The 20721-nt window shown below is 53.7% G+C and overlaps 1 protein-coding gene across 1 annotated transcript in view; it reads right to left on the minus strand.

Annotated features, from left to right (window-relative positions):
* Positions 1-1974, minus strand: part of RBM5 (RNA binding motif protein 5) — a 16897-nt gene extending 14923 nt beyond the window's left edge. Inside the window, exons 1-3 of the mRNA XM_067303685.1 lie at positions 1828-1974; positions 1224-1701; positions 649-804 (exon numbers count right to left, since the gene is read on the minus strand). Of these exons, the coding sequence (XP_067159786.1) occupies positions 649-804; positions 1224-1701; positions 1828-1844 (651 nt within the window). The 5' untranslated portion in view covers positions 1845-1974. The remainder of the gene's footprint in view (positions 1-648; positions 805-1223; positions 1702-1827) is intronic.
* Positions 1975-20721: the final 18747 nt, after the last annotated feature.

Genomic DNA, 20721 nt, shown 5'->3' on the forward strand with positions numbered 1-20721 from the left:
AGCTGAAAGCTAATCACTTCCAAGGTCCTTCTATCAGAATCTGAATTAGCACTGCAAAGGCAGAGAAGTTAGATAACCATCTATCAAGCTTATTTGTACTTCCTCTGTCAGCTCCACAGCAGCCATTTTATGACTCCCACAGCTGTACCAACACAAAGCAGCTTTGTGCACACCCTACTTATCTGAGCAGCTAAGTGTATCTGTGTAACCCTACCGGTCGTAATTTTTTGCTTCAGGAAAGACCTGGAAAAATTAAACCATGTTGCTCTCTCCCATAAAAATCTACAAACATAAACCTCTGTTCTATACTGAAGAGAAAAAGCAGAAAATAATACGTAGCTTAAAATCCATTAAGTCTAAGGGAAAGCATCTAAATATGCGTGAAAATAAGACTATTCAGATTGTTTTATTTAAAAGAAACACCAACAGCTTATCATTCAGCTGACCTCTGTTACTTAACGTGCAACACTGATAGTTTAAATCCTTCCAAAACCCAAAATGAAAGCGCTACAAACACGTTCAAGATGGGTCCACCACAACTGTAGCTTTCAAGAAAATGGCAGCAATAACTGCCATACAGACTTGCTGATACACAACCTTACATTTTTCAGTAGGCAAGAAAATTAATGCACGTTCCTGGCTACTTACATCATTTTCTGTAACAGTGATAGGAAGGCCACGTAACATGATGGTCTTGCTTTCTTTCTCATCATTAATGTCATTCCTGTAGTCATGCTCTCCATAGTCGCCATCGGAATGGTACCCATCTTCTGATTTGTCACTATTCCTGCGCTCCCGCTCCCTCTGAGAAGCCAGCACCCACAATTAATAGCCACACTTACAAAAAAGCATGCTAATACAGATCTCGCTCTCAAAAAAAAAATAAAATAAAATAAAAACCTTCATGCAGAAGCACCTTTATCAGTTTTTGTCCTAGCACCTCCACGCAGAAACAGGAAGGTAAAACCTCAACTCTCACATTCACCTTAGCAAATCACCGGGGTACAAAACCCAACCCTGGGGACTGCAGGACTCCACCGTTCCTGGTAGCGCCCGTATCAGCATCCCGGGCTGGTGTGGGCACTGACCCGGGGCCACTAAGGGCAAGCGCATCCCCACTATCCCCTGCCCTTCCCTTCCCTCCGGGAAGGCCAGAGCCACCGGGGACTGTGAAGTCCCACCGCTGGCCCCACGTTCCGGCCCGGCTCGCCCGACCCACTCACCTCTGGGCTATCGTAGTCGCGGCTGTCATAATCTCTGTCGTAGTCCCGGCTGTCATAGTCTCGACTGTCACGACTATCGTAGTCTCGGCAGTCCCGGCTGTCGTAGTCCCGGCAGTCATAGTCCCGGCTGTCGCGACTATCATAGTCTCGGCAGTCCCGGCTGTCGTAGTCCCGGCAGTCCCGGCTGTCGCGACTGTCATAATCGCGGCAGTCCCGGCCGTCGCGACTGTCGTAGTCGCGGCTGTCGTAGTCGCGACAATCCCGGCCGTCGCGGCTGTCGTAGTCGCGGCTGTCGTAGTCGCGGCTGTCGTAGTCGCGGCTGTCGTAGTCGCGGTAGTCATCATAGCGGTCGCCGCGGCGCTCCTCGCTGGACCTCTTATAGTCCGAGTCCCTGCGCCGGCTCCGAGACTCCCGCTCATCGCGATCCTCTCTCTCCACGATGGAGCCGTAGCGGCCGCTCCGCTCCGTCCTGCTCACGCTGCGGAGCACACCGGGTCAAGCTCAGTAAGAGAATGGCCCAGACCCGAAGCAGCTCCCACCATCTTCCACGCCGCAGAGCCGTCCACGCCCGACCGCTCCCTCCCTCTCCCCAGCCCGCACTCACCGCTTGTCCGAGCCCATGACGCACAGCACAGCACAACACAGCACAGCAACAACCGCCACCACCGGACACCGAACACAACCGCGCAACTCCTCACTCCCTCGCCACAAAATGGCGCTGAGCTGACTAGCCGTCTCCTACCCAGAAAGCACCGTGCCCGCCGCCTGGAAGTTTCCAAGCGCTGCGCATGCGCAGCGGCCGCCGCCCGCCGCGAGGCACGCTGGGCGTTGTAGTGCGGGGCCGTCTCGGGGGGCGGCCGAGACGGAGACGCGGTGGCCTCGGCGGAGCGGGGGAGCGTGGCGGAGCGCGGCACGGCGCGGTGCGGCCCAGCGAGAGCGGGACCGTGTGCGGCTCCCGCCCGGGGCCGCGCCGGCCGCGGGGAAACACGGGCGGGGGGGCGGGCCGAGCCGGGCTGGGCTCCTCAGCCGGTGTATCCCGCCGGGGTCATCCCCTGTCCCCCGCGGCGGGTCTGTGCGGTGCGGTCTCAGCCGCGGGGCAGTGCACCAAGAGCTGTGCTCTTGCCCGAACAGGGGCCTCGGGGCCTTCCTGTGTCCTGGTTGTCCTCCAGGAGAAGAGGGGTCTCTGCCTCGGGGCTCTCCCCCCGCCAGCAGTGATGAAGAACTGTCCCAGCCTCTCAGCCGCTGCTGTTTCTCCCCCCATTCTTAATGAATTGTGCCAGGGCCTTTGCATGGGGATCGTGATGGGACACTTTTATGTCCAAGCTGGCAATCTTTTCACCTCTTCTGTGCTGGTAGTGGTCCCCTGTTTATATGGCTGATTCTTTAAAATGAGATTCCTATGGTTTAAAAATAAACGTGAATGATCCCAAAAGTTTATATAATCAGGTGTCTTCCAAGGGACCCTGTGGCATCAGATCCTGAAAGCTCCCTGCCTTTGAGGTGAAAGCATCCTGAAGCTAACGCTGGCCAAACATAAGCACTGTCCTGACTTTTGTTGCTGTTCTGCTATGGGCGGAAACTGCCTTTTATTTAGTTTGCAAATGTCTTCACAACACAACTAGTGAGACGTTCCTTGTGCAGACCCACTGTTGTTAGCAGCTGGGAGGAGACCAAATAATTGCCTTCATGTTAGCAAGCAAGTGCTCACCTGGTCAGTGCCTTGTCCAAGGCTGGAGCACATCACTTAAGTACAGTTTTTAAGGTCTTACATTGTATGCAGAGCAGACAAGCCCGTGGCTGGAAATGACTCCTCCAACAGCCCTGTTAACTCAGGGCAAGTAGCATCAGTGGCATGGGGATGTTGCCAGTCACTGGGAGCTCTCCTGGCCATTCCTACAGAGAGATTGGTTTGGAGAGGAGGACTCCTTTGTGCTCAGTGCAGAACAGGCCTGTTTCTTAGTTATACTAAATATCCGCTATATTTCTCACTGTGTGCACTGCTATTACACCCAGCCTGTCCAGCTGGGAGGACCAGGCGGGATGTGCTGCCTACTGGAGGCATGGCAATCCCCAAAGTGTCTCTAAGGACCCTGTGAGCAGGTTGGTGGATGGGAGTTGTTTTCCAGGGCTGGACAAGGGGAGCAGGGTGCTGGATAATGCTAAACCCATGGAAGAGCCCAGCAGGGTCAAACAAGCGCTTCCTCCCCTCCTCATGTGTTTGTGTGGAGAATTGAGAAACCTCTGAAGAAAGCAATGGAAACATGGAAGGCAAGAGCAGACCTTGCCGAGGGGGCAGGGCATGATTTATCAGAGGCATCAAAACGCACTATAGAGACGAGCCCCCTCACCCCATGTGGGGAGGAGACGGCATGTCTGGGAAGTACTGCACAAACACCTTCCTTCTTGTGGACAGGGATGAGGAGCCCTAGCTGTGCTGGGTGTCTCCCACTCCCCCAGGACAGTCCATACAAACACTACGGCCTCACCTGTGTGCCAGATCTCAGATGCTGCTGACTCATGGACAATGTCAGGGGCATAAGGCGTGTACGGCATGACCTGGCAGGAGGGGCCTGTGTCCTGGCTCTTTCCTCCCACCCCAGAGAAAGCCTCTGGTGTAGCTTTGCTTGTCAGGCTACTGCTGGCTGGCACAATTGTGCCAAGATGTGAATTCCCCTTGCTCGGAAACACCTGAATTCCTCCTCCTTCTTCCTCTGCTTGGAAAAATCAGCCCAGCCTCTTCTTGATCCAATGGCAAAAGAAGGAAAACTGGAAGCAGGTGCCAGATATAAAGCCATCTCTAGCAGGCCATGCTGTTAGGCAATGTCACACTCAAGGTGGAGGGACAACGTGCAGCAGCAGCTGGACCCTGAGCGACATATGGCAGAGTTTGGGCACTGAAAGGTCAGTGTGTGTGCACCCACACGTATGGCGGGGAGTGTCCTTTTGACTGCCCTCACTGCAAAGAAAGACTTCTCACAGTGTTAGATCTCGGGGTCAGCAGAGTGTTATCCATGGCAAGGGGTGCTGCTGCAGGTCAGCCATCAGTTCAGTCTTTGTCCTGTTATCCTTCCCCCAGGAGCATCTTGGCCAAACTGTACCCTTTTGCTAAAGGAGCAAGCATCTGCACTTGAGCCACAGCCCAGTCCAAGGGCTGGAAATTTTCTTGCTGATGCCTTGTGCTTTTGGGAGAGGCCCTGACAGGGCTTTGCCTGTTCATGACTTAACTGTCAAGCACCAGGTCTAGCTGCACATGTGTTACATGTGTACATGTGCAGCACCCAGGGGTGCTTTGCCTAGTGCCACACAATAGCTGCACTCTTGGTGGTAGGCAGGAAACCTCTTGGTCCTTCGGGGCTGATCTTTAGATCTCTCACAGCTGAGTAATACAAACCCATTCTGCAGAGCATCAAATCTCCCCTTGGCTTGAGGAGAACAGAGGTTTTGTTTTATCCCCATTGTGGATGGAATGAAAATGCCTGGAGTGTATAGTGTCTGCTGCTTTTCTATGAAAAACTCACCTTGTTCCAGGGCCTGTTCACCTTAGGACTCCATGGTGCCCATTATGCCTGAACTGGATCTGGGATAATTTGTGCGGCAGCTCCCAATCTGCCCCCTCAACTCCTGATTTTCTGCACCACTGCTGAAAAGGATTTGCTACCCCTGTTGTCTTTCTTTCCCTCTTGAGCATTAATGATTTCCAGACTCAAGAGCACAGGCTTGCTCTTCTGGTCTTTGTATCACCACAACTACTATTCCACCTTTCCTTTCTCTCTTCCACAGTATCCTTCATCAGGATATGTTACTCCCTGCTCCCCAACAGATCTGATATATGGCACCCTTTTAAGGAAGTCATCCTCAGGACAGCCCACCACCTGCTTTACCTGACAAGCCTTGTCCATCCATTCCCCTGTTTGCCTGGGAATTCCACACTTCCATGTTCCCAGGAGGGCAATAACTCTGGTTTGCAGTCCAGGCTGAAGACCAGCATAACAATTGAGACTTCTTTTTTCCCATTAACAATATAAAGATCGTGTGCTTTTTCCTGATCTGTAGCCTGGAGTTCAGCATTGTGGGCTAACATTTGTAACAGGCAATGCCTGTAGGTACATTGCTCAGTAGCTTCACCCGGGTTTTGCTGATTCAGCTGCACCTGACTCTCAAATAGCCACGGTATGTGTTTCCTACCAAAGAGTTGAAAGAAACATGATGCTGTTTATTTATGAATTCCTCCAGGCACCCCCACCTGGGATGTGGCGTTAACCATGTCTCCAGGTGCATGTTTCATATAGCTGCGTGAATTTTCTACATCTAAACTTACTACATCCTTTACTGTGGAAGCCAATCAGCCAGGCTGCAGCTATCATATTTTCCCAAAGTCTCCATCATGACATGGAGATCACTAGAAGAAACAGTTGGGACTTATAATTGGTATTTTCATTCATTCTCTGCTTTGGCAAGCTTTCCTTGCTACATCCACTCTAACAGAGCTATCAGGCTCCCATGGTCCAGGGTCCCCATTTAAAATACCTTTATTACCATCATCCAGAGCCTTCCTGCCTACAGACCCAAATGAGCCATCCCCTACAAAGAAGGCTCTGTGAGCCTTTGGATTTGCTACTTAGTTCCCTGGCTTCTCTGCTTTTAATTCACAAATGACCAGCGACCCTTTTCCACCTCCCCAGTTCTCTGAAATCTGTTCTTTGACTAGTACTGTCTGGCCAGAGCTCCCTGATGCCTCTGGAACCAGCATCTTCCCTGCAGCTGAAGTGAGGGAGCTGTGGAGCTGAGCATCCCTAAAGTGCCCAGTGCAGCCTCTCTTTCCCATTGCAGGGCAGAACCTGGCAGGGTTTCCTGGGAGATAGGTGTGTCCCTTCTTCCCCTCTGTGACGCAGTCTGGGGTTGCAGTGGACACTCCGCATCTCTGTTACAGGTACCCACTCCCATGGTGCCCCGGCCTCTCCCCACACATCCCTGTGAGGCTGGTTGACATCAGCTGTGAGCTGCTGCTCTCATCACCGCTCTTCTCCTAAGAGCTACTTTGCAGTGAGGAGGAGGCAAAGGGAGACAGTGGAACAGTGTAGGGGGCTGTTGGGTGAAGTGCAGAGAAGGAAGTGAAGGAGATTGGAGAGGAAGTGTTTGAACCATGAAGTGGTTTTCACCTGAATTTCTCTTCTGGCCATCTCCAAAAATCTGGTATTTTAGCAACCAAGGTGAGGCCTTCAGGAACTCTTTCACAAGTGTTGTTGAAGAGCACGTTAATTCTAAAAACAGTCATGAATACCTGGGGTATGGGGGTGGCTGGGCAGGATTAGTGGCTGCAACAGGAGCCCTGACTGATGGTTCCTTATGGTTCATGGGCCAGTGTGCCCACCAGGATTCCTGAGTCCTGTTCCTGACTCTGACCCTGCCTTCAGGGGCACCATTGTGTGGAAGTCCCTGACACCTTGCAGTGGGGATTGCCCACCCCAAGCTCTTGACTGGGTGAGAGGACTGGAGCTGCTCAGAGTCAGGCCATGTAGAGTCTGTGTGTGCAGGGGGAAACTGATCCTTTCAGGGGAGACTCCTGGGGATGCCTTGAGCCGCTGAGACTCCTTTGGGCACAGCATTGGCCTCTTGCTGAGGGGAATGGAAATCCATGGCCAAGCTTCCTCTGCAGCCCTGTTCATTTGTGTTTTTTACTGAAGGGTGGTGGTCTTTGGTTACACCTAAATCTATCTGGCATGTGCAGGGTGGCTTGTTTGTGAGCTTGCTGGCTTCAAGCATGACATGTTTTATATTTGCTTTCCAGAGATTGTCACAATTTGGGATGGCATGGCTGATTGCTACCGAAAACAGCTCCCACTGAACAAGGTTGTTTCCTAGTCCTCCCCACAGACCTTGATGGTTTCATTAGTCCTGAACTCCCCTTCCACCGTGCCACTGAGTACCATTGTTCTTCCCATCCCTTAATGCAGAAAGAACATCCTGGAAGGACCTTGCCAGTGAGAATTATGCCACAGAGCAACTTCTGTGTCAATTGAGAGAAAAAGGTGAAGCCCATCTTTGGTAGAATAAAGTGGGCTTTCTTCTTTGAGGAACTTCTCTAGCCCCACTGCCAGGGTGGAGAGGCCAACCATATAACCTGGTACATTGTTCAGGGTTTCTGCCAACCATTGGGTACCCCTCGGATCTTCCCTAGCTCAGGGAGGTTTTATTCTTTTACTTTACCTAATAGCGCTTTGAAGATGAATAGAAGGGAGAGGGGAAAAATCTGGAGTCTGTAGCTCTTCTCCAAAGCTTTCCAAAGTGCCTTTTTGTACATCAGGCATGGACAGGCCCCAAAACACTGCCACCATGGCCTGACAAGTCATCATTCAGTCCTTCCATCTAAAAAATGCCTGTTATTGCTCCTTTCTTGCTCTTCTGCTTTCAGGCTGTCAGGCTAACAGGTGTGGGGACCATCTATATTCTGAAAGACTACTTCTGTTACATGAACAAGGAGGGTTTCAATGTTCAAAGACCTGTGTTTTATCTGGATGAACCATTTATACTTCAGAAGTATGTCAGATATACCAACAGAGTGATGCCTGGTAAGAAGAGAGACTGAGATCTTTGATTCCGCTTGGGCCATAGCTGGGTCTATGCTAACTGCTCTGCAGACTGCAGAAGGTCCCAAGAACAACTAAAGCTTGTCCAAACCACACAGCCACAAGGTTGTAAAGTGTAAAAAGGGCCCTTTGGGTATAGTTTTTTAAAGAATACTGCCTAGAGTTAAACTTTGCTCTGCTTGAATGACTGGGTCCATGCCATTCACATCTATGCTCCTGGGACTGCTGTCTGACAGCAGTTTGTTATATCTGTTTATGTCTAATCTAACAGAGATAAAATTGATGTTCTATATTTATGCTGTACCATTCCTTGGGAAGGCAAACACCAGTGTTCATGCAGACTCTTACAGCCTCATCCTAGTTCAAAGTGGGTCTAAGTCAGCTGTATTCAGCCTTGAAACAGAGGTGGAAATGGTAGTTTGCCCAAAGCCCACTGATGGTCAGGTTTGCTATGATTTCTGGTCAGAATTGCCATCACAGCAGCAGTACCATGCCACTGATGGTGTCTGTGGGGCATCGAGAGCTACAATCTGTGTTTGGAGTGGAGCTTTCCTTTGTTTGACCCCATTTTCTCCTTAATAGGAACATCTGGAAGATCTCAGAGAAGGAAATTATTGTCTTCCCTCTTGGAGAAGTGAAGAAGAAGAAACCAGCACAGAGGCTGCAGACACCACTACAAGAGCGTGTGCCTGCTCCAGCCAAGGCATGGGACAGTCGAGTGGCAGGGACCCACCTGTGGGGTCAAGAATCCCAAGCCCTGAGCAATGGGGCTGGATATGGCATCTTCTGTTTGCTCGTGGCATGGGAAATGCTGGGGTTAGACCCTCTGTCCAGGCTCCATTCTTCAGCCCACAGCTGATACTTAAAGCTTGCCCCAAGTTGAAAGAGGTGGTGGGTACAAACTGGAGTGTGTGTGCATGCAGGGGAAGGGGGAGGGACGGGGAGAGGGTTCACAGCCAAAGCATAAGAGAGTTGTCTCTGCCATTACAGCCCCCTTTCATCATAAGCAAGACAGGTACAAAAATGACTGGAGCTATTTAAAGACTGCCAGAAAAAGTGGAGGAAGAAGGTAGAGTTCAACAAAGCACGGAAAACTGACAAGATGCAGTTCCCCTGGCAAATCTCTCCAAATGCCACTGGAGTTAACCCTCTCCCACAAGGCCCTCTTCCCCCTGCCAGCAGCACTTGGGAGAGACAATCTTTTCCTGATTTCCCTTGTGAGATGGATAGGAGCAGGCTTTGGAGTCTGTGCCCTTGGCTCAGACCTCTGTTCAATCCAAGGGGGAGTTCCTGGGTACTCAGAATAGGATGTGAATATGGGACATGGGCAGCTGAAGGCAAAAGGATCTTCAAGTTTTGGCTCTCCCTTTTCAAGCCAGAGAGTCTGTCCTTCCCTCTCAGAGCATCGACTGCAAGGCTCCTTGCCTTTGGGTTGGTACTGTTCAGTTCAAGGTCTCAGCCCTGGGCTGGTCAGCTGCACATAGTACTTTGTACTTGGCCTGGACCCAAGGGGCTGTATGGCATCACAAAGACCCCTGAAGCTCTGTAGGAACCAGATCCTATAATAAATGGCCTGAAACATGTCTGCAGTACAGTTCTGCCTTCTTTCCTGTATATAAAACCAACAGCTGTTGTTTTCCTCCTTAGTATAGGGAAGAAGATGAAGCTCCAGGAGCACAAAGAAAAGTATGAGGACTTCCTGTCAGCACAGAAGATGTGTGAGCAGTATGGCCAAGTTGAACCATGTAGACCTGTGCTACTGCACTCAAGAAGGAAGCCTGAATAGACCCAAAGAAAATCCAAGGGGACAGCACTGCTATCAGTGTTGCCTCCTTTGCAGCAGAGTGGTGCTTTTTAAAATGCTAAAATCCTCCAAATGCAAAGCAGACCATGGATGCCTGTTCCCAACTGGAGTAACTAGCCTGTACCTTGCAATGCATTGATCTTCAGGGTTTAAGAAAGGAAGGTCTACTTAAAAAAAATCATGCGTGCTATTCAATCTTTAAATAAATTTAGACTATGTGTGCATGCCCTACTGCTCACAACACCCTCTTCAGGACCCATGCACACACAGCTGACATCTTTCACTCCCAAAGAGAGATCTGAGTGTGTACAGAAAGGCATGGAGGGGATCTGAGTGTGCACAGAAAGTAACAGAGGAGATGTAGGCCTGCATGAGGGGGGTGAAGGGGATCTAAGCAAATAAAAAAGTGAATGGAGGAGAACTGAGAACACAGGGATGGGAATTAAGGGAGTCTGAGCTTGCATGCAGAGGAAAGGGGATGATCAGTGCATGCCTGGAGGTGATTAGAGGATATCTGAGCACACAATGAGCAGAATGAAGGAGACCTGAGCTTATGCAGTATTGAGTAGAGGTCATCTGAAAGCTCAGGGACAGAAATGATGGGGATCCTGGTGCTCATGGAAGGGTGAGCATGGTAGTGCATGGAGGGGAATAGTTGTGACATGCGCTTGCGTGGATGCTGAGTGTATGAAGAGGGGAACAGAGGATATCTGACTGCCCAAGGAGGGGAATAGAGGGGATCTGCCAGTGCACAGAGGAGTATGGAGGAGCTCTGAGCACTCATGGATAGGAATGAAGGGAATGCGCATGGAGGGGAATGAAGGAGGTCTGAGGGCTCACAGAGGGGAATGAGGGAAACCTGAATGTGCACAGAGGGGATAGAGAAAATCTGAGTGCTCACATAGAACTCCAAGCACTCAGGCATGAGAATGAAAGGGATCTGAGTGTACATGGAGAGTAAGGGAGATGATCAGAGCATGCATGGAGGGAAACACAAGATAAGTGAGCTTATGTGGCATGGAAATGAGGGGATCAGAGCATGCATGGAAGGAAATAGAGGAGCTCTGAGTATGTACAATGGTGAATGATGGGGATCTGAGCACATTCAAGAGGGAAACAGTAGTTCTCAGCATGCATGGAGGGGAACTGAGGAGATGTAGGCCTGTACAACAAGGAGTAGAGGGGAACTGAGAGCACATGGTGTGGAATAGAAGCAATCTGAATGTGCAGAGTATAGTGGGGATTTGAGCATATACAGAGGGAAATGAAGGGGTTCTGAGCATGCACAAAAGTGAACGTTTGAGTTCTGAGAATGCATGGAGAGAGATAGAGTGACTACGCTCAGAGAGGGGAATGAGGGATTCAGAGGGTGCATGGAGTGGAAAGGGGGGGATCTGGGCTTGTACAGTGGAGAACAGAGGGAATGAGTTTTCATGGATGAGAATGGAAGAGATCCGAATGGGCACAGAGGGGAATGGTGGGATCTGAGCTTGGATGGAGGGGATAAGAGGATATCTAAGAGCATACAGAGGTCAATAGTGGGGTTCTAAGCCCACACAAAGGGTCATGAAGGTGACACAAGCACTCAGGGATGGGAATGAAGAGGATTTGAATGCTCATGGATGGGAATGGAGGGGATATGGGAGTGCACACAATGGAGATGAAGGGTGTCAATGCACATATGCAGTGTAATGGGATCAGATCACGCACAGAAGGGAAAGGAAGGCATCGTTGCATGAAGGAGGGGAAATGGAAGATACCAGTACTTTTAGGAGGCAAATGAACTGGATCAGACCCTACACAGAGCATAACTGAGGCATTCTGAACATACGTGGAGGAATAGGGCTGATCTGATCACTAACAGCGGGGAATAGGGCTGATCTGATCACACACAGTGGGGAATGGGGCTGACCTAAGGGCACGTGCGGACCTGGTGGGGATCTGAGCATGCATAGAGGGGAATAGAGAAAAACATGTCAGGCTAAGCCGTGGATAAAGGAGATCTGAAGGGGTACATCTGCAATGAGGGATGTGAGTACTGGTGTGCGGGGATGGTTGAGGTTTGTTTGCATTTGAAAGTCTATGGAGCCCAAATGCAGGTCTCTGTGGAGGACCAGAGCATGATTCAAGGGCTGTGGACAGGACAGAAAAATGAACAAAGTGGAGCGGAGAGGACTGGAGCAGAAGTGCAGCTCTCTGGAGGAGCATGAACCATGATTGGAGGGTTGTGCAGGGAATGGGGTAGGAATGAAGAGCCTGGATGGGCAGAGAGTGGGATTGCAGGGTAATGGATGTTGCTGTTTTGGCTGTGGAGCATTCCACAACAGAAGAGGAATGGAGCAGAGTGTGGCCACAAAGTGCTGGGCTTGTGTAGCAGAGAGCCTGAGGCTAGGCCCGGACACATCAGGAATGGCATGGGGTGACCCCAAAGTGGGATAAACAGCAAGGGAAAGGGCTGCCTGTTCAGGGGAGAAATTTGAGGTGCCCCTTCACTGAAGAGAGGGCCAAGAGGAAGGCAAGGGTTTATAGTTGTCTGGGGCTGCTCATGGGGTGTGGGGCAGCCCCATGCTGACCAACTGATGCCAAAGCATCACTGGTGTGCTCTTATTGCAGGAAATGTCCCCCAGAAGGAGTTGGTCCCTCCCTGGGTTCCCGTTGGGTCATCCAGCCCCTGTCCAGTGCTTGATGCCCAGTGCAAAAGGCCACCCCAGAACTCTAATGATACTTGGAGAGTTGCCAAGGGCTAGAAGCTCCCCAGCCCTCTCTACTGTGATGTTCTGGAGATCTCCATCCTGCCCAGCCCAGTCTGGTGTGCTCAAGCCTGGTGGTCCTGCCTGCAGCATAGTGCCCAGGCTGTGGGCAGAGGAGATGCACTCCTTGCTTTCATCCTGACAGCAGTGCAGAGCAAGGGCTGGGCACAGGGCTGTGTGCCTGAGGAAGGGCTGCAGGATGGGGGGAATGAAGCTGCATATTTTATTCTCCTGATACTGCGTCCCACACTGTGGAAGCATTAGCAGAAAGTCAGCAAGACAGTCTGGACCTGCATCCAGCCTCACCTCCTCCTGCAGGAGACCTGAGCACACAGCAGCTGGGGAAGAGAAGCTTCTTCTGCAGAGCCACTGTCCTAGCAAGAAGCTTTCCTGGCCCTGCCTGGCTGGTGTTGGCAGCAGGCACTGGCTGCATTTCCATGAGGAGGTAGGCAGAGCAGCAGATATAGAGCAGCCCCGGAGCCCTCTGTCGAGTTATCAGTGTATCTCAAGGCCCTTGGTATACGTTTCGGTCTGCCCCAGGGCCTCTGAGCCTCTCTCAGTGCTCAACTGAGCCACACCATTGGGGTACTCAGTGTGGCCTATCTTCCCTCCCCTCCTTTCTCCCATAGTTGTTTGGGAAATACCTCCAGCTCTCCGAGAAGACAGATGTCATCCTTGCCACCATCGAGGGCATGAGAGCACCAAGTGCCTATCATGCGCAGGTGGCTGCCTACATGCTGGATATGCTTGTGGCAGACCCTGCCTCCCAGCTGGGTCACGTGAGTAGCCTGTGGGTGTCGTGGCCAGGCTCGAACCCTCCAGGGGATTGTTTCCTCTCTAAATCCCTGTCTCCCAAGCACCCAATGCCATTTCATGCCAGCATAGAGCGGTGGGAAGGGAAGCAGTTCTCTGTGAGAGCTGGGGAAATGGCTCTGCTCTAGTGAGAAACCCCCTCACCCGTGTCCCCTCCAGGTGCTACACATTGTGAGGTGCTTCTGGAGAAACCTGACGTCCATCAGGGAGGCATTGGCCCAGAAGAGCCTGGACAGGACCCTTCTTGCACTGACCTGCAAGTACCCCGGAGAAGTGGTCCTGAGCCTGCTGCACTGCTCCCCAACATGCAACAGGTATGGTGTCCAGGAGCCTGTAGGGTTCATCTCGCCTTGAGTGGGAGGGTCCAAGGTCACTCAGACGGCCAGAGAGAGGGAGATTTTCAGGACCCCTCTGAGGAGGGAGGGTGGGCACTCCATCACTCACATTTCCCAGCCCTGGTGTGCCAGCCAGGCCTGCAGCAGCCAGAGGTGACCAAGTGTCCCTGCCTTCAGCCTCAGAGCCCAGCTGCCATGCACCCTCCCTGCCCCACAAGGGATTTCAGGTGGGCCATCTGCAGGGCCTGCTTGTGGCAAGGGGGGAACGGGCTTTGGAAGGGCTGCCGGCCAAGGTGGCCCTGCTGACAGAGCACTCTGGGCCTGCAGCATTGCTGTGGCCATGTGGAAGGTAATGGTTTCCAAGAACGACACTACAGAGAAGGTGCTGCAGGAGCTGCTACGCGTGCTGAGGAACCCATCACTGCCCAAGACCTCCACCTTCACCAAGAACAACCCGCGCATTCTTTCCCTGGCTGTGAGTTAGTGGATGAGGCCTCACTCACCCCGGGGCTGCGCTCACCTCTCTGGGATAGAGGCAGGGCCCCCCTCTCCCCTTCCCTGTCTGCCTCAAGCCTTACCTCCTGTGGGGCACACAGGCACAAACCCTGAGCCTACTGGGGACTCTCCACCCTTCTCCAGCCCTACAGCCCCCTGCCGCTCTTGGAAAACTGGAAACCTGGGTTTGGGGCAGCATTAGGATTATGGCTTGGTTAGGGGCCAAGGCAGGGCCACCACACAGCCCAGACAGGCTGCAAGGACTGGCACAGGGAAGTCAAGATGGCCTGCAGGTTACATGAGTCCTGCTGAGGTTCACGCTGCCCCAGGAGGACTCACGGTGCCCACATCACGCAGAATCACAGAATCACAGAATCGCTGAGGTTGGAAGGGACCTCTGGAGATCATCTAGTCCAACCCCCCTGCTCAAGCAGGGTCACCTGGAGCACCTTGCACAGGATCGCGTCCAGGCGGGGTTTGAACACCTCCAGAGAAGGAGACTCCACAACCTCTCTGGGCAACCTGTTCCAGTGCTCTGTCACCCTCACAGTGAAAAAGTTTTTCCTCATGTTCAGATGGAAGCGTCTATGTTTCAGTTTGTGCCCGTTGCCTCGCGTCCTGTCGCTTGGCACCACTGAAAAGAGTCTGGTCCCATCCTCTCGACACCCTCCCTTCAGATACTTGTACACATTGATAAGATCTCCTCTCAGCCTTCTCTTCTCCAGGCTAAACAGGTCCAGCTCTCTCAGCCTTTCCTCATAAGAGAGATGCTCCAGTCCCCTAATCATCTTTGTAGCCCTTCGCTGGACTTGCTGCAGTAGTGCCACATCCCTCTTGTACTGGGGAGCCCAGAACTGGATGCAGTACTCCAGATGTGGCCTCAGCAGGGCTGAGTAGAGGGGGAGAATCACCTCCCTCGACCTGCTGGCAACACTCTTCCTGATGCACCCCAGGATACCATTGGCCTTCTTGGCCACAAGGCCACATTGCTGCCTCATGCTTAACTTGGTGTCCACCAGCACTCCCAGGTCCTTCTCCGCAGAGCTGCTTTCCAGCAGGTCAACCCCCAACCTGTACTGGGGCATGGTGTTATTCTTCCCCAGGTGCAGGACCCTGCACTTGCCTTTGTTGAACTTCATGAGGTTCCTCTCTGCCCACCTCTCCAGCCTGTCCAGGGCTCTCTGAATGGCAGCACAGCCCTCTGGCGTATCAGCCACTCCTCCCAGTTTTGTATCGTCAGCAAACTTGCTGAGGGTGCACTCTGTCCCTTCATCCAGGTCGTTGATGAAGAAGTTGAACAAGACTCGACCCAGTACTGACCCCTGGGGGACACCGCTAGCTACAGGCCTCCAACTAGACTCTGCGCCACTGATCACAACCCTCTGAGCTCTGCCATTCAGCCAGTTCTCAAGCCACATCACTGTCCACTCATCTAACCCACACTTCCTGAGCTTGTCTATGAGGATGCTATGGGAGACAGTGTCAAAAGCCTTGCTGAAGTCAAGGTAGAAAACATCCACTGCTCTCCCCTCATCTACCCAGCCAGTCATTCCATCATAGAAGGCTATCAGGTTGGTTAGGCATGATTTCCCCTTGGTGAAGCCATGCTGACTACTCCTGATCACCTTCTTTTCCTCCACATGCTTGGAAATGGCCTCCAGGATGAGCTGTTCCATCACCTTTCCAGGGATGCAGGTGAGGCTGACTGGCCTGTAGTTCCCTGGGTCCTCCTTCTTGCCCTTTTTGAAGACTGGGGTGACATTGGCTTTCTTCCAGTCCTCAGGCACCTCACAAACAGGAGCTGAACCAAAAAGCCTCTGTGATTTGGTCCTGGCCAAGCAGCCAGGCAGGGAGCCTCATCTGTGTCTCCCATGGCCCAGGGCCATGCCTGAGCCTCATCCCCCCAGCTCAGGCTCTGTGACAGGGACGTCTCAGCAGCGAGCATGGTCTCGGGGTGTTTTCTGCAGGCAGCCACGGCACTTCATGAGATCTTCCGTCAGCCCATCTCCCCACGGGAGGTGAAGAAGATTTTCCCCCAGGTCTTCCTAGCACTACTTTCCCAAGTGTCCTTCACGGAGCTGACACTGCAGGAGGTTAATATCTTCTGGAGGGAAAGCCAACAGGATCAGTCCGTTCCCACCAGCCCCATCAGGTGCTCCGTCCCCATCCTCCTGTCTCTCCCATAGAGCTGGAGCCAGGGCTGGGGTTCCTGGTGTGACCTGGGCTTTTTTCCACATGCAGGTCCGCAGTATAGGCCATGAAAGCACTGCTGTGCTGTGCTGGCTTTGAGAGCCAGGTGCTTTTCATCAAGAGAAAGGGTGGCTGGGATGCCCTCCTCAACCATGAGACCCACCTCAGGCAAGTATCTTTACTGGCCAGGTGAAAGCCCCCTTCTCGCCACTCTCTCCCAGCATTTCTCCCTTGGAGACGGGGTGCCCCACACAGTCCCCTTCCTTGTGGGTGACAGGAGGGTCCCCAGTTCTCAAAGACGGGGACTGCAGCCGGGAGGTCACAGAGTAGAACAGCAATGGGAGCTCCCGCTCTGCTGCTGCCCAGCTCTGAGAGAAGCTGGGGGAGAGCCAGTGTTATCAGGCACGAGACAGGGTGATGCACAGGAGCAGTCACCGCCCGAAGCCCTGGAGGCCCCTGCCATGGGGCCTGGGCTCACACCACAGAGAGCACCAGGGTCTGTCTGCAGGCAGTGCCACCAAGGGCAGCCCCCCAGGAAAGGTGGATGTGTCAGAGGGCCAGACTTCATGGTCAGAAGGGTATTTTTCTGGCCTCCCACCAAAATGAGCCTAATGATGGTGGACACCGGCTTTCTGATGGCAAGGTGTGGTGGTGAGAGTTCACTCCCCCAAGAGCAAATGCTGTTGGAGCTGAGCGTGCGTGTGGCCTTGCCCTGAATGTCCTGGCCCATGGGATAATGGCTAGACTCGGCAGTGCAAACCCAGAAGCGGTTTGTTTGCCCAGCTCAGGTCTGACAGTGCCTTCTCCCCCCAGCCAAAGAGATGACGAAGACCCCACGACCCCTGCGTTCCTCCATCTTCCACCATCTGGCAGCACTGCTCAGCGGGGAGAACTGCGCCTGGGAGAGCGTCACTATGGCTTTCTTCATCGAGGTGAGCCTGATGGCAAGCGATGCCTCTCTCAGGTGCCTCTGACCACTCTGCTCTCTTGTACCCGCAGCTGCTGGGTGGGTGCCAGTCAGTGGAGCTGGGGCAGTGGGTGGGCTCCTATTCATACCCTTGGCCTTGGCCTAGTTCTGCTGGGGTAGCACTTGTCACCACCTGTATTTCATGCCTCCTTGGTGCCCATTCTCTCTATTCAATCGCTCCTCAAAGGCTTGAGAACAAGTGGCTGCAGATGGTTGTTGGGAGGCCAGGATGTGCGGGTGAGTGATCAGTGCGCTGTGCCATGCGAAACAGGGCAGGGAGTGGGGCCGTGAGGGCTCTGCGCAATTACTGCTGCCTCCAGCTCAGTCTTTGTCTGGTACCCCCTGAGCACTGCACGATGCGGGGAGTCCTGCCAGCTCTGCCAGTCTCTCCCTGCTGTGAGTGTTTCAGCTGCTGGTCTGCATAGACCTTAGCAAGAGGTTGCCTGTGTCCTGGACCTCTTCCCAATGTATCTGCGGAGTCAGTACCTGGGGATGCGCAGCCTGGAGCTCAGAGGCCTCCTCACACTGTCCAAGAGACCCGAGATGGTGAGCAGGGGGCAGCCAGGAGAGCCGTGCCAGCAGCCTGGGGTTGGGCAGGGGGCAGTGGGTAACGCAGTGGTTTGGACTTTTTGGGCATCGGGAGCTCTGCTAGCTGCTCCCAGCTCCCCTGCTGCCCCGGGGACAACCCAAGTGGCCGTTCAGGTGTGGGAAAGAAGGAGGCTACTGATCAGATGGTGAGGAGCCCGTGCTGTCCCTTCCTCTCTCTCTGCGCCCTGCTCCCCCATCTCCCTGTGCCTGTGCCTGTGCCTGTAAGTGCTGCCGGCCAGGAGGTTGCTGCAGTAATTTCCGCGCTACCTGCCAGGAAGCCAGAGGGGAGGCTGGGGTTTAAGTGGAGTGGTTTTTGGCCAATGCAATAATCACTCATTGCTTTCCAAAAGGAAGTTGTGTGTGTTGTGTGTTTTATGCAGGCAAGAGAAATGCAGGTCCTGCTGCCAGACATCATGGAGCAACTGCAGGCTGCTGACAGCATCCTCAGTGCAAAGGCCCTGCCTGTCCTCAGCAAGGTGCTCTGTCTCATGGACAGGCAGACGACCAGCCCCATCACTCTGCAGCTGGCTGAGAAGCTCCAGCCACTCTTTGATGACATAAGGCCGGCGGGAGAGCCTGAGGTTCTGTCAGAGTGGCCCCAGTGTGGTGTGTCCCTCTCTGCGTGTGCCCACTGGCATGTGAATTTGTGCCTCCCATGAGCCCTGTGCTCTGCAAGGAAACATTTTGCTCTGCGGTTCTCAGACCATTGCCCTGTCCTGAGCAGCAGGACTGTGTCAAAGCAGCCCCGTCTCTGCGCTCAGCTGCTCTATATCATGCTTACTCCCTAAAGTGCTTGCTGTGGCCTGGGGCCGAGGCATCAGAAAGCCCAGAGCAGGCCTGAGAGTGAGGGAGAGGCCATGCCTCATGGCTGCCTCTGCTTTTCTTTCACCCTCTTCTGCCTGAGGATACTGATGGAAATAAAGGAACACACACACACACACACACACACACACACACACGAAAGGAGAGCCAAGAGAAACTTGTCCTGCTGCTGCAGGACAGCCCCAAAACTCCTGGCTCCCTCCATGACGGACCTGTCCCCAGCTCAGTCCTCCCGCCGGGCTGAGGGACAGTAGCAGTAGGACGAGGCCTCATGCTGGCGCAACCCATGCTCGTGCCAAGCCTTGCAAAAGCACACTCCGTAATGCCACCTTTCCCTCAGCCCTTTGCAGCCCACCATGGCTTCTCCCTCTCTGGTTCCCATCCCCATGCGATCCCAGCAGCTGTGCTGGGTGCTGCCTGCCCAGCCCACGCTCCAACCCTCTGAAGGCCAAAGCTTGCTCTGCAAGCCCGGACAGCTCTGCTGGGCACCACTGCCAGGCATGGCCACATGCTCTCACCACTCACTGGGGCAGGCAGGTGAGAGCTTGAGTGGGTGGCAAGTACCCAGGAGCCAATGCGGAGGGCCAGCACAGTCTCCTCCTCAGTGCATCCCCTGGGGGAGCTCCTCTGTGACTCAGTGGGGGATGACTGGTGGGAGCGTGGCCAGGGCCAGAGGGGCTGCTCCAGGCACAGATGTCTCCCACAGCTCTGCTCTCCCTGGCTGCAGCATGTTATAGAAACCTGCCTCATTGTACTTCATGGTCTGGGGCTATTTTGCACTGGCTGCAGATCTGGACCACTGTTCCTTGGTGCAGAGAGCCAGAGACATTTGTCTCCACATCACCCATGCTGTTCCCCTTGCTCACCATGGGCTTGGAGCAGCCCAGGCTGACATCCGCCCCTCTTCCTTCCCACCAGGAGTCCAGCTTTGTGCAAGAGCTCTCTATCCATCTCTTCCAAGACATGATGGAGGTTGCGGTGGGCACTGAAAAGCAACAGATGAAGAAGCAAGTGGAGAGGAGCCTGCTCCTGCTCTTCTTCCATTTGCATGATCGGATGCTGAGCATGACCCAGGTGTGGATTTCTAACCTGACTGGTCATTTGGGGAGGGTGGTGCTGACACTCCTTGGGTGGGGCTGAGCATCGGGGCAAAGGCTGCTGGCAATTGGACCCTTTGAAAGTACATCGCCTTGAGGCCCAACCTCCTGGGCCCCTGAGGACAGCGCAGAGCCCCCTTCCCTGTCTGCACCAGGCCCACCACTGCCTTCAACCTCCTGCCATGCCTTCTCCTGCACAGACAGATGCAGAGCTCGGCTCCCTTCCCTGCCCCGCTCCCTCCACACAGCCCTCTGCCACTGCAGCCCATTAGAACAGTCCCTGCAGACCCAGAGCTAGCAGGGGCCAAGAACCTGGGCAGGGACATTTCCCACACCTGGTCCAACAGGGCTCAGCAGCAGTCCACAGCCACAAAGGCTTAAGCACTCAAGTCCCTATCTGCTTCAGGGCATTCCTGAGATGGTGGCTGCCCCACGTCCCTGCTCAGGGTGTGGAACCCAGTGGCAGACTCGGTCCCCAGCTGCGTCTTCCCATTTGGGGCCAGGAAAGGCTCCGAGCCTTGCCAGGATGAGGGGGACACAGGGTCTCCTGCCCCGGGCTCTGGTGCCATCTCTCTGTCTCTGCTCCTCTGCAGGCCTCTCAGGAAGCCTTGCTCAGTGCTGCAGGGCTCCTGAAGTGGAAGAAGCTCAGGTACCTCATTGAGATAGCGCAGACATAGATGATTGACGAGTGCCTGGTAAGGACAGCCCCAAAGCCTCCAGGATCTCGCACAGATAAGGTCTGCCCCATGCCCAGTGTGTGGGATGGAAAGCTGTGTGCCTACCCACTGCTGCAGCCCAGAGCCCACTGCCTGCAGTTGCACACACGCTCCCTTTCCTCAAACACACTGCCCTGGCAGGCTCTTCTCTAGGCTCGTCTCCCCTTTCTCACCCCGGGATGCTGAAGTAGACCCTGGCAGCAGGATGGCACCCCAGCATCCCTGGGGAAGCATGCTGTTCTCCACTGCCTCCAAAGCTTGGTGCCACAGGGCTCCTGTCTGGGAGTGCTGAAGGCCCTGGCAGGGGAAGGAAGGGGAGGCTGGTGCTGGGAGG

The sequence above is a fragment of the Apteryx mantelli genome, chromosome 12 (assembly GCF_036417845.1).
Source record: "Apteryx mantelli isolate bAptMan1 chromosome 12, bAptMan1.hap1, whole genome shotgun sequence".
In the NCBI taxonomy this organism is placed as follows: domain Eukaryota; kingdom Metazoa; phylum Chordata; class Aves; order Apterygiformes; family Apterygidae; genus Apteryx; species Apteryx mantelli.